Genomic DNA, 13,250 nt, shown 5'->3' on the forward strand with positions numbered 1-13,250 from the left:
CTTCATTTTGCTGCTTTTCACTTCAGGCACTGTTTTTAGGCTATTAAATGTCCCAGAAATCTGTCACTATCAAAATGGCTATAACCGTAAGCCACTCTACACAAACCCTAAATTGATGCTTTGTGAAGGTGGTGATGTTTAATGAAAATATTTTAAGAATTTGCAGCAATGCCTACAGCTACCGTTGTGAAAATCCATTATAGTGCTCCCACATGTCTGATTAAGTTTACCTCATGACAGCTTGGTTTTATAGACAAGGAAGGTCCCACTTTTGATTTCTAATCTGTGCTGAGTTAGCTAACGCCATTGGGGGCGTTAGGGAGGAGAAAATCAAGCAGGGTTCCTGCTCCTGGTTGCCATCCAGTGACCCCCCCCCCCCTCACTACTCGAAGAAGAGGTGTATGGATGGCAGGTAAGGGCAAGGTCAAGTTTGGCTATAATGCCCCAGCGGTTATTCTGCCAAAACTTATTGTCCAAGCTCGCGCCTGAATAACGATGAGTGACCAGTGGCCTGTACTGCGGAAAGGAGTCAGCATCCGAAGGAGAGGAAGGGAGGAGAGAAAATTGGCAAGGGATTAAAAAAAAAGCCCCAAAAAAAGAGAAAAGGAAAATCTGAGATGGAGTTCTACTGACCAAACACAGTACGGTGCAGGGGAAACATACCACATTCCCACTGATGCTGACTAATGTCATTCTTTTTCATTTGTCATAGGCTGATCCCCTTACTAAACTGAAGGAATACATGAAGGAGAACAGCCTGCAGTTGGAGCATTTCTTAGAGACGTTCGATATAACTGAGAGCAAGTGTATCAACCTGAGTGAGTTCCTGGAGGGACTGAAGGTCAGTATGTCACTGCATTCTTTATAATGAAAATACAGTGAAAGCTGTACAAATGGACACTCCCAAAAAACGGACTCTTATCGAGATAACTTGTATGGTAAAATATAAGAACATAAGAATTAGGAGCAGGAGTCGGCCATACGGCCCCTCGAGCCTGCTCCGCCATTCAATAAGATCATGGCTGATCATCGACCTCAACTCCACTTTCCCGCCCGATCTCTATATCCCTCGATTCCCCTAGAGTCCAAAAATCTATCGCTCTCTGTCTTGAATATACTCAACGACTGAGCCTCCACAGCCCTCTGGGGCAGAGAATTCCAAAGATTCACAACCCTCTCAGTGAAGAAATTCCTCTACATCTCAGTCTTAAGCAGCCGGCCCCTTATCCTGAGACTATGATCCCCTAGTTCTAGACTCTCCAGCCAGGGGAAACAACCTCTCAGCATCTACCCTGTCAATCCCCCTCAAAATCTTCCATGTTTCAACATATACAAAAGGCACTCTGAAACCACGGACACTTGCAAATTCCAAACTACCGACACTCTTCAATGGCCTTTTACAACTTAAAACAACCGGTCAGCACGAGGCGGCAGCAGGTTTTGTGAAAGAAACGGCTTTTGTGGAATGGAGAGCTCGTTACCCAGCGTCCATAGCGGCAGAGAAACCGCTCTATTGCTGGGATTGAATGCTCGCATGGCTCTGGGTAAAGAACTCCAATCTACTGAAAAATGTACAGTACATACAATGACCATTTTGAAAAATAGGACTCCTGCAAAAAAGGGACAGTCGCTAAGGTGTCCATAATTTACAGGTTTCATAAGAACATAAGAAATAGGAGCAGGAGTAGGCCAATCGGCCCCTCGAGCCTGCTCCGCCATTCAATAAGATCATGGCTGATCTGATCCTAACCGCCAATCCACTATCACAGAACCATCTCCTGAATCTAACAGAATTAGACACACGAAATAGGAGCAGGATCAGGCTACACGGCCCCTGGGCCCGCTCCGCTACCCACAGGGCCATGACCGATCCGAACCTAGACTCATGTCCAAATTCCTGCCCGCTCCCCGTAACCCTTAATTCCCTTTACTTCTAGGAAACTGTCTATTTCTGTTTTAAATTTATGTAATGATGTAGCTTCTACAGCTTTTTGGGGCAGCATATTCCATGGACCTACCACCCTCAGTGAAGTAGTTCCTCCTCATCTCAGTTTTGAAAGAGCAGCCCCTTATTCTAAGACTATGCCCCCCAGTTCTAGTTTCACCCATCATCGGGAACATCTTCCCCGCATCCACCCGATCCAGCCCCTTCACAATCTTATATGTTTCAATAAGATCGCCTCTCATTCTTCTGAACTCCAATGAGTAGAGTCCCAATCTACTCAACCTCTCCTCATATGTCCATCCCCTCATCCCCGGGATTAACCGAGTGAACCTTCTTTGTTCTGACTCGAGAGCAAGTATGTCCTTTCTTAAGTATGGACACCAAAACTGTACGCAGTATTCCAGGTGCGGTCTCACCAATACCTTGTACAACTGAAGCAATACCTCCCTATTTTTATATTCTATCCCCCTAGCAATGAAAGCCAACATTCCATTGGCCTTCTTAATCACTTGCTGCACCTGCATACTAACCTTTTTGAGTTTCGTGCACCAGGACCCCCAGATCCCTTTGTACTTCAGTACTTTCCAGTTTCTTGCCATTAAGATAATAACTTGCTCTACGATTTTTCCTGCCAAAGTGCATAACCTCACACTTTCCAGTATTGTATTCCATCTGCCAAATCTCTGCCCACTTACTTAGCCTGTCTATGTCCCCTTGCAGGTTTTTTATGTCCTCCTCACTCACTACTTTCCCTCCCATCTTAGTATCATCTGCAAACTTTGATATGTTACACTCGGTCCCCTCCTCCAAATCGTTAATATAGATTGTAAAGAGTTGGGGACCCAGCACTGACCCCTGCGGAACACCACTAGTTACTGATTGCCAGTCTGAGAATGAACCATTTATCCCAACTCTCTGCCTTCTGTTAGATAGCCAATCCTCTATCCATGCCAGAATATTACCCCCAATCCCGCGATTTTTTATCTTAAGCAATAATCTTTTGTGTGGCACCTTGTCAAATGCCTTTTGGAAGTCTAAATACACTACGTCCACAGGTTCCCCTTTATCCACCCTATACGTTACTTCCTCAAAGAACTCCAGCAAATTTGTCAAACATGACTTCCCCTTCATAAAACCATGCTGACTTTGTCCTATTAAATTATGATTATCCAAATGTCCTGTTACTGTCTCCTTAACAATGGACTCCAAAATTTTACCTACCACAGATGTTAGGCTAACCGGTCTATAGTTTCCAGCCTTCTGTCTACTGCCCTTTTTAAATAAGGGTGTTACATTAGCAGTTTTCCAGTCTGCCGGGACCTTTGCCGAGTCCAGGGAGTTTTGGAAAATTATTACCAATGCATCCACAATCCCTACTGCCACTTCCCTCAAGACCCTAGGATGTAAGCCATCAGGTCCAGGTGATTTATCCGCCTTGAGTCCCATTATTTTACCGAGTACCACTTCCTTAGTGATTTTGATCGTGTTTAGCTCCTCCCCCCCTATAGCCCCCTGTTTGTCCAGTGTTGGGATATTCTTAGTGTCCTCTACTGTAAAGACTGATACAAAATATTCATTCAGTGTTTTTGCCATCTCCATATTTCCCACCATTAATTTCACTGTACAGCCTGTCTGATATCTCATTTATATCATAGCCCTGCCTTTGCAGACCGCACTGCTGTGTAAATGAGCTGGAAGGCATGTCTCTGGAGACAGGGAGCACCACCTCATGTGGCGCTCTCATTTTATGTCTCCAGGTGCAAAGCAGCATTGCCAGCAAATGTGAATGGCCACTGCAGGCACTTTCACCTGACCAAGGACAGCAAACAAATCAACTGAATGTTGCCTTTTCTAAACCCTTCCCCTATGAATTAAGATGGGACAGAATTGTGTTTCATAGTAAAAAATAATGGAAACTCTCCACATTTTCCACAAGTAAAATGGTTATGGAAACTTCACAATTTGTGGAAATCTTGCGCCTATTGTAAAAAAAAGCTGGAACATGTCCAAGCCCAAGTGTTGTACACCATTGGAACCACCAGAGGGTGCAATATGTACACAACTTTTGAGCAAATCGTAGCGAGAAAAAGGAAAAACATGCTCTTTATCTCCATTATTTTCCATTCCCTTAAATATCTCAATTATTTTTTTAATAGTTATGTTGAATTCTTTTCTGACGTTCATTCTACAAATGAACTTTGCCGCAATTTCCCCCCAAATTTGCGATTTGCTCTCTTCCGCGGCTGGTACCTGTGCATTGAGCAAGATGTGTAGGGGATTTTTTTTTCTGAAGGTCACCAAAAGGAAAGTGTCCATTTCCCCCCCCCCCCACCAACCCCGCCTGCCCCTTATAAAATTGCCCTTGTATAATTGCAGTAATTGTTTTTAAAAACACTTTTTAAACATTCAGGCAGTGACAAGTTCGACCTTGCGGTTTCACACCTAGCAAAGTCATAATTTCCCGCCGTTAGTGTGATTAATAGTTTAAGTGTTGGGTGTGTATCTGTTTTGACACAGTTTACTTGCAGCCGGCTGTGCCAGACTAGCGCATTGGGAGCTAGTGCCACTCGCACAGGCCTCCGTGCTGTATAAAGCCGCTGCGGAGTGGAATGAAATCTGATTGTATTTGTGCAAAGAGTGACGTGTAACCAAGGATAACGTTTGCTTGGTTTTATAGTGACAACTCCTGTCTGTTTCAGAATGCTAAAGTCCCTTTAAATGAGGTTGAACAGCAGAAGCTGATAGATGTACTGGACAAAGAAAAGGATGGTGAGATTGATTTCAGGTAAAAGACTCTAATTATTTACAGAACAAAATCCTGTATTCGTTCACTGCTGTGTCAACAGCAGAAAGCTGATTGGCAGCGGGGCACAATAATGATAGTATAACCTGTACCACAGGTTCGTTCCCCAGTAATTTTGCCTTCAAGCTGAAAATTAATTCCTGTTATACTCTGACATTATTCCACACGATGCCATCACAACAACCTCTCAAAAGCCTTTAATCAATATAATTTCAGTGCTGTTTTCATCCTTTTGCAGCCACAGTACATACAAATGAGAGAAAACGGCTAGACAGTGGAACCTCCATTATCAGCCATAATGAAGAAGAAACATGATGGTGGATAATAGGAACACAAGACGTAGGAGCAGGAGTCGGCCATTCGGCCCCTCGGGCCTGCTCCGCCATTCAATAAGATCATGGCTGATCTGATCTTGGCCTCAACTCCACTTCCCTGCCTGCTCCCCATAACCCTTGACTCCCTTATCATTCAAAAATCTGTCGATCCTCCATCTTAAATATATTCAATGACCCAGCCTCCACAGCTCTCTGGGGAAGAGAATTCCAAAGATTCACGACCCTCAGAGAAGAAATTCCTCCTAATTTCTGATTTAAATGAGTGCCCCCCTTATTCTGAAACTGTGCCCCTTAGTTCTAGATTCCCCCACGAGGGGAAACATCCTCTCTCTATCTACCCTGTCAAGCCCCTTCAGAATCTTAAATGTTTCAATAAGATCACCTCTGATTCTTCTAAACTCCAATGAGTATAGGCCCAACCTGCTCAACCTTTCCTCATAAGACAACTCCTTCAACTCAGGAATCAACCTCGTGAACCTTCTCTGAACTGCCTCCAATGCAAGTACATCCCTCCTTAAATAAGGAGACCAAAACTGTACGCAGTACTCCAGGTGTGGTCTCACCAATGCCCTGTACAGTTGTAACAGGACTTCCCTATTTTTATATTCCCTTTGCAATAAAGGCCAACATTCCATTTGCCTTCCTAATGGAGGTCCGTGGACCACTGGGGGTCTGGAGAGACTTTCCAGAGGTCCGCAAAATAATGTGAATGTAACCCATCGCTGCGATGGCGCGGGTCGGGCGTGCGCTGTTGGCCGTTATTTAGATTTCCTTCGTCCGCTTGAGCGGCGCAGCCGAGAGCTCGCGCACCGGAGAGTTCGGTGTCAGGCCTGAGGGCCTGGTGCACTCGCACAGCGAGGCACTGGTAAACGATTGCCGGGCAGGCACTGGAAGCGGACATGTAACCGGATTAGCGGGGGGGCCTCGGACAGACTGAGAACCCCAAGAGAGGAAACGAGAGGCCCCAGAGACGGCGAGAATGGATTCCCAGGGCTGGGGCCGGGGGAAACATAGAAACATAGAAGATAGGAGCAGGAGTAGGCCATTCGGCCCTTCGAGCCTGCTCCGCCATTCAATGAGATCATGGCTGATCATCCAAATTCAGTACCCTGTCCCTGCCTTCTCCCCATATCCCTTGATCCCTTTAGCCTCAAGAAATATATCCAACTCTTTCTTGAATATATTTAATGAACTGGCCTCCACTGCCCTCTGTGGCAGAGAATTCCACAGGTTCACCACTCTCTGGGTGAAGAAATTCCTCCTCATTTCAGTCCTAAATGGCTTACCCCTTATCCTTAGACTATGACCCCTGGTTCTGGACTCCCCGGCCATCAGAAACATCCTTTCTGCATCTAGTCTGTCCAGACCTGACAGAATTTTATAGGTTTCGATGAGATCCCCTCTCAATCTTCTAAACTCCAGTGAGTATAAGCCCAATTGACACAATCTCTCCTCATACGTCATTCCTGCCATCCCAGGTATCAGCCTGGTGAATCTTCGCTGCACTCCCTCCATGGCAAGAACGTCCTTCCTCGGGTAAGGTGACCAAAACTGCACACAATACTGGGGAGGAAGGAGCCGCCATGTCAGCCTTGTCCAAGGGGCCTGGAATGGTGATCAAGCCGAGTTTCCATTCATCGAGTACGGCAGCTGGGCCTGTGACTGGACCCGGACTAAAGCCGCGGTCCCAGTTACCCCCCCATGGCAGAAATGCCGCACACCAGGCAGCGTGTCAACGATATTCTAACACAGACAGGCCGGTAAACAGCAGAGAGGGAGGAAAAAAGCCCTGAAACACTCAGCAGCTGTGCAGTGAGTAGGCAGGCGGTGGAGGGTTACACCTGAGACGGTGCCAGTCTTCCCAACAGGAGCCACCGAGCCAAATCCCACTCCAGGAAGAGCAGGGAGGTGTCATGCGGTGAAATATTCAACAGGGGCGTTGTTATTGACCTCAGGGTCCCCTGGTTAAGGAGGGGGGAATTGTCCAGATTTCCCCAATCATCGTGCATTCACTCCTGCTGGAAAGGCAGCTGTGTGGACAGGAGCAGGCTCGGCTGTGATGCCCCCTGTGCTTGAATAGCCCGCCGACAATCGCTGCCTCGGCAAACACTTAAAAGATGACTGCTTGGGCAAGAGTCTGGAGTGCAAACTGGTAGAGAAAAAAGTTAACAAAACCCCATCAGCACCACCCAGAATTGTCTGTTTTGTTGAAGAGCACAGTGCTGCCAACATTTGCAATTTCATTAACAATTTATAGATTTAGCAATATTATTTTAAGGGCCAGATTTCACAACAATAGAAGGGAGAGAGATAATAAGATTTTTTTTTTCATCTCCCCTATCCCTATGAATCGTCTACAAAAACACAAACAGTGCAAAATCAATAAATTACTAATGCAAGCTTGATATTCTATTTTCCCTCAAACTCTTTTGGGAAAAAGTATTTTTTATTAAAGTCAGTTCAGATTTGTGTGAGTTGGAGATGCAACGACAGAATTGCAGTCGAGGCACAATGTTATCACACTTGCAGAATAATATATCCAAGAGCTTCATTGTCTAATTTCTTCAATAATGTTAACAGTTTTATTTTTTTATTTCAGCGCATTGAACGCATTGCTGCTAAGCAACTAATCTCATGGCAAGTAAATCCTGTCTTAATTAGATGCCAAAAAGAATGACTTCATAACCAGAGGAGCCTTGGAATCTTAAGAATTCACCTGCGTGGATATCAAAGCAAACGGATGTTTTATTGTAGCATTAGCCCAGCATTAGTCACTTTCTCAGCCCTAGAGCTGACACTACACACACCCTAACAATGATTTTTATTTTTCTTTCGTCAAAAAGAAAAAAAAACTGTACTTCAATCGTGTAAATGTTTAAATTTACTGAAATATGTACTGAGATTTTTTTTCCCCCTAAAGGAAAAGTTTTATCTAGCAGCTGCGCCAATGACCTTGTATCTAAAGGCATCACCTAACATAATATTAAACCCTGCCGATCAGAAGGTGCAAGTTCTGATCCACCCGCTCCCCTTCTCTGTCGCGTTTCCCTACATTACAACAGTGACTCCACTCCAAAAGTACTTCATTGGCTGTAAAGCACTTTGAGACGTCCGGTGGTCGTGAAAGGCGTTGTGTAAATGCAAGTCTTTTCTTTTTTGAGTTAGCTGCTCTCAGCTGAAGCAACATTTGGGGCACTATAATTGACCCTAACAGCCCTGAGCTGCTCCTGACTGCTAACCATTGACTCCTGCTGGCAAAATGCACTTGTGTGGCAGTCGCAGAGGTAGGAACAAGATCGGGCTTGACTGGATGCTCCCCATGGTTGAATAGCCTGCTGACACTCGCTGTCTAGCCTCACCCATGAAGACTTGGACAAGGTGCCAGACAGCGCCTGCCACCCGTAGAACTGTATCCCACCAAGAGTGGCTTCAGAAAAAAAGAGTTAAAAAAATAAAATTCACCCTCCCCTAACTGGAACGGTTGAGACTGGGAATTTTTTTTTTCTGTCATTATTGTTAGACTGTGCCTGTAAAATAACTGTTTCAGATGAATAATTACAGTCAGTCCAGAGTTAAAGATGCAATTGTGTGAGCTGGAGGTGCAACAATTGAATTGGCGTCGAGGCACAATGTTATCACTCCTGAGCAACTATTTATCCAGGAGCCTCATCTGTCTAATAATGTTAACAATTTTATTTTTTTATTTCAGTGAATTAAACAAATTGCTACTGAGCAACTAATCTCATTGCAAGTAAGCCTGTCTTAATTTAACGCGAAACGAGAATTACTTCATAACCATAGGAGTCGTGGGGGTAGAAATTCGTGCCCGTTTCACAGGGATAAATTTCCTAAGGATGCCTAAAAGACATCCGACCCGATATTGGGTCAGGCCATTTTTTCAGGCATCCCTAACGACCACCTAAAACAGACATTAGGCCCCTTTACGTATGGAGCTCAAATACACCATGTCGCTTAAACCCATTTACTTCCACACTTTGATTGCTTCCATTTCCACTGTCATTTTCTCTTTAACTTTCAGTACTTCTACTTACATTTTAGGGTAGATTTTGCGAGGCGGGGCTCAACGGGGTCGCAGTTTGGAGAACTGTACGCAGAGGTCAGCGCACTCGCTGCAGGGTGCTCCCAAAGTTCTGGCAATTAATTTTAGTGACTGGAAAATCAGGAATCACCTTAAATCAAGCGCACTGACCTCTGCGCCCGATCCCCCTGATCAACATTCCTGTTGAGCTAGGCTCTGTGCGCAAGTGGATACTCACCACATTTATCTTTTCATGACTTACATTTTAAAATTTTAATATTAACTACGTAAAAGAGCCGTGGAAAATATAAAGGAACCCTTAAACTTAAATTATTTTAATATGGATCAAAAACGTCAATTTGGACATAATCGAGTATTTTTTTTTGTCTTTTTGAACGTTGGAGTAAAATTTTGCTCTCGCTTGCGAAAAATCCTGGCTCAAAGCTGAATCCTACTTTGTAGATGTGTTTGTCAAGCCTTTAGTGATGTACATCTGACACCTCATTCCTTCAGAAACGACTTTCATGTATTCTGGGTTTAGTTCAAACACTGACCTTTTGAGATAGATTTGCTTTCTGTAACCTGATGTTACAGTACTTATTTTGGTATTATGTCTGCATATATTATAACCCTGCCTTTAGAAACCGTGGCCCAGAAATTTGAACCTTTCGCGCCGACCGTTAAGGCCAGTTCTGGAAGAGAAAATGGCGGCCGCCTTGCTTCCGCCCTCATTTTGGGCAGGTCGGCAGCGCTGCCGTTGCCTGCGCTCGCCGCAAGTATTTCAATTACCAGGAGCGTGACGTCAATCAGCCTGCAACGCCAAATTGACGCACGCTCGGCAAATGTGGACATTGCCGCTCCTCTTACCGCCCTCTCCAAAGCAGGCCCATGCGTGCAGCTGTTGACGGCGCGTAGAGCCGGGGGAAGGCGGCGGTGAGCTATAAACCGTATAGTAAACGGATGCTGAGATAACTGGTAACTATGGAGAGCTCAGACTATGTAATTGGAGTGGAAACTGCTTCCAATGAGATGCATCAAATCTCCTCCCCGGTCAGGCAAACATTACAGGTGATAACTACTTTTAAAATAAACTATACTGTGCTACAGTTGTAAGAATCCCAGGGGAAAAAATCAAAGCTGCATTTCCTTAAATTTTATAAATTGGGTTTTCTGGTTTAGAACTGATAAAATAAAATGCAAAGTTTTGAAGTCTGTTTTTAAAAGGCCAAGAATTAAGGAAAATTTAACACCATGTTCTCACCACGAGTTCTTCAAAAGTCTGTTGTTAAAAATGTAATTGAACTCTGTTCTGCATGATTTACACCAGTAAACTCCTGACCAAGAGCTTCCTGTTGCCCTTTTTTTTCCTCCAATTTACTTCAATTCACATTTACCGTGCTACTTTTCAATAAGTTACACCCAAATAACTGACTTCAATTGTCTTTCAGTTTATTGCAAAAATTCTTCAACATGATCCAGATCGAGCTGGCTTTTTTTTCGTTGCTGCTTAGTTTAATTTATTTTTTTGATCTTTTTAGCAAGATCCAGTTTACATTAAGAAAATGCTGATGAACCCGCTAATCAAAGAAATATTAAGATTTATTGGTGGAGGGAAATTGGGTCGCGCACCCTTTGGGGCGCTAACTTCGCCGGGACGCTACTTTTAGCGCCCCGAAAAAATTAGTGCCCCCGCAGCCGAAATCCACCGGTAGCGCCCCAAGAGGGAGGCGGGGCGCTGCGAGTAAATCTCACGGCGCTACGTGCCACAGCGCCACGCTCTGCGGCACATCGCGCCGCGGTGCTGCAGGCCTTCCTCCCCTTATTAAAGGAGAGGGGCCTGGCGCACCGGGGCCCAGCTGGGCCGCCAGGGATCGGCGTGCTGGCAAAAGAGCCCGGCACGCAAGAGAAGTGCCGGGCTCATGGAGTGCAGCCGGCACCCCGCGGGGCGCTAGCGGTTACCACCACCGCTAACCTCCTGCTGAATTTCACGAGAGGCGTTGGTGGCACCGCGCCCAGGCGCTAGTTGCTTTGCGCCCCGTTAGCGCCCCCTTAGTGTCTGTATAATATACAGTTCCTATACAACCATAACCCTAAAATAAGCTTGGAAGAACAGTTTGGAATTTCCATAGTACCTGTCTTGTGATCATTGCTCTATTTTAACAAATTCAGCAAGTGGCCAGTACTCACTGGTATCTCTTGAATCCTTACCACTTTAGCAACATCTCTCTTCCATATAATGGCGCTACTTCCTTTCCATTGCACTCAGTCCATTAAATTTTCTGCGTTCAGCTTTTATTTTGGGCATAATCGCAAGATTTCTCATGCAATGGTTTAAGGACATCTATGCCAGGCTTTCACTTAGAAATGTGCTGTTAATAAGGTGTCTGCCCAAGAACGCCGCACCGATCCTTTAGATGCAACCTTCGGCCTTCATGCCGCTGGAAAGAGCACGTTGCACGGGAGCTTCTGCGTTGCGCTCATTTAAATCAGGCAGGCCAGCACCAAAATACCCAGTGCTGCTCGCGCTCTTTTTGCGGGCAGCCGTTAACCTTGGCCTGAGGTGGCACTGCCCGTTTCGGGCTTAATTGGATTTCTAGGCCCGTGGGAAAAAAAGTTTATTAAGGAGTAAAATTGGGGTGTTGCATATACTTTGCCCCAAATTTACTCACTAGGATGAGAGGAGAGATTGAGTAGAATGGGCCTATACTCTGGAGTTTAAAAGAATGAGAGGTGATATCATTGAAACGTACAAAATTCTATGGGGGTTTAACATGGTAGATACAGGAAGGATGTTTCCCCTAGCTGCAGAGTCTAGAACCAGGGGTCACAGTCTCAGGATAAGAGGTCGGCCATTTAGGACTGAGATAAGGAGAAATTTCTTCACTCAGAGGGTGGTGAATCTTTGGAATTCTCCACCCCAGAGGGCTGTGAATGCTCAGTCGTTGATTATATTCAAGACAGAGATCGGTAGATTTTTGGGCACTAAAAGACTCAAGGGCCTAGAAATTCGGTGGGCTGCGCCACCAGTTAGCGCCTAAAGAGGGCACTCAGTGGCTTTAGCGCCACTGGCCACGCCTCCTACAATATTTAGCGGGGCACTAATGGTGTTAGCCTGTAGCGCTGCGCCGCCACCGATGATTTCATCGGTGTGCGCAGCGCCCTGCTACCGCCCCGTTTGCGATATTTGGTAGCGCCCGCCTCTGTAACGCCGTTCGCAAATCGCGCCCGGTTCACGAGGCCTACCTATGGCGATCGCGGGCTCTTTTGCCGGCACTCGCGATCGGTCATCGCGCTGGTGCAGGCCCCTCCCCCTTAACAAGGGGAGGAAGGCCTGCAGTACCGCAGTGCGCCGTGCCGCAGCGTGTGGCGCTGCAGCACGTTGCGCTGCGATATTCAGTTTCAGCGCCCCAAGAGGGACGCGGGGCGCCTCGAGCAGCGCCCCACGTCCCTCTTGGGCCGCTCAAGCTGAATTTCCGGCGGACGCAATGGCTCCGATCGCAGCGGTAATTCCAGCGCCCAGGCGAGCTTGGCGCCCCGTTTGGGGCTCCACCGAATTTCTAGGCCAAGGGATATGGGGAGAGGGCAGGAAAGTGGAGTTGAGGTGGAGCAGGCTCGAGGGGCCGAATGGCCTACTCCTGCTCCTGTTATGTTTTTGGTGAGTTAGTGGTGTAAAATCAGGTTACCAGCAATGTCGTTGGTGGATTCTGGGGCAAGACCCGTTTCCTCTGGGTTTCCGTCCTATGATTGCTGCACTGTAGCTCCCTCCTCGGACTGAGACCTTCTACGTGTGCACTAACCAGTGCTGCTGAGAGTTTATTACCATATATTAAAATAAACAGCAATGGAGATGGAGCCCCCATTGCACCAAGGGTAACTTAGAAAGAAAGAAAAGAGGCATGTGTATAGCCAGTATCAGCTGACATGGTGGAAATGCTTTACTTTGAAGCCTTTGGCCTAAAAAAAACTTTCAAGAGAGATTGCTGAAGTGGCAGAAGAATATTTGAAGCAACTTTTTTTTTGCCTTGCACCTGGACTGAGTTGGACTTGTCTCCGAGACCACTGGAAATCTGCCTCTGCCCACAGTAAGAGGTTCTAAGTACCAGCTACGGGATTCCAAATAGTTAATTC

The 13,250-nt window shown here is 45.9% G+C and overlaps 1 protein-coding gene across 4 annotated transcripts in view; it reads left to right on the forward strand.

Moving 5' to 3' along the window:
* Nucleotides 1-8,828, forward strand: part of lrrc74b (leucine rich repeat containing 74B) — a 78,580-nt gene extending 69,752 nt beyond the window's left edge. For 3 of the 4 annotated variants that reach the window (XM_086012021.1, XM_086012023.1, XM_086012022.1), the window contains 3 exons: nt 713-841; nt 4,645-4,730; nt 7,683-8,828. In XM_086012021.1, the coding sequence (XP_085868147.1) occupies nt 713-841; nt 4,645-4,730; nt 7,683-7,713 (246 nt within the window). In that variant the 3' untranslated portion in view covers nt 7,714-8,828. The other variant, XM_086012024.1, reaches the window with a different exon arrangement.
* The last annotated feature ends 4,422 nt before the right edge of the window (nt 8,829-13,250 follow it).

Source organism: Somniosus microcephalus, chromosome 19, assembly GCF_052327205.1.
Source record: "Somniosus microcephalus isolate GS21.2 chromosome 19, FLI_Smic_1.0, whole genome shotgun sequence".
Lineage (NCBI taxonomy): Eukaryota > Metazoa > Chordata > Chondrichthyes > Squaliformes > Somniosidae > Somniosus > Somniosus microcephalus.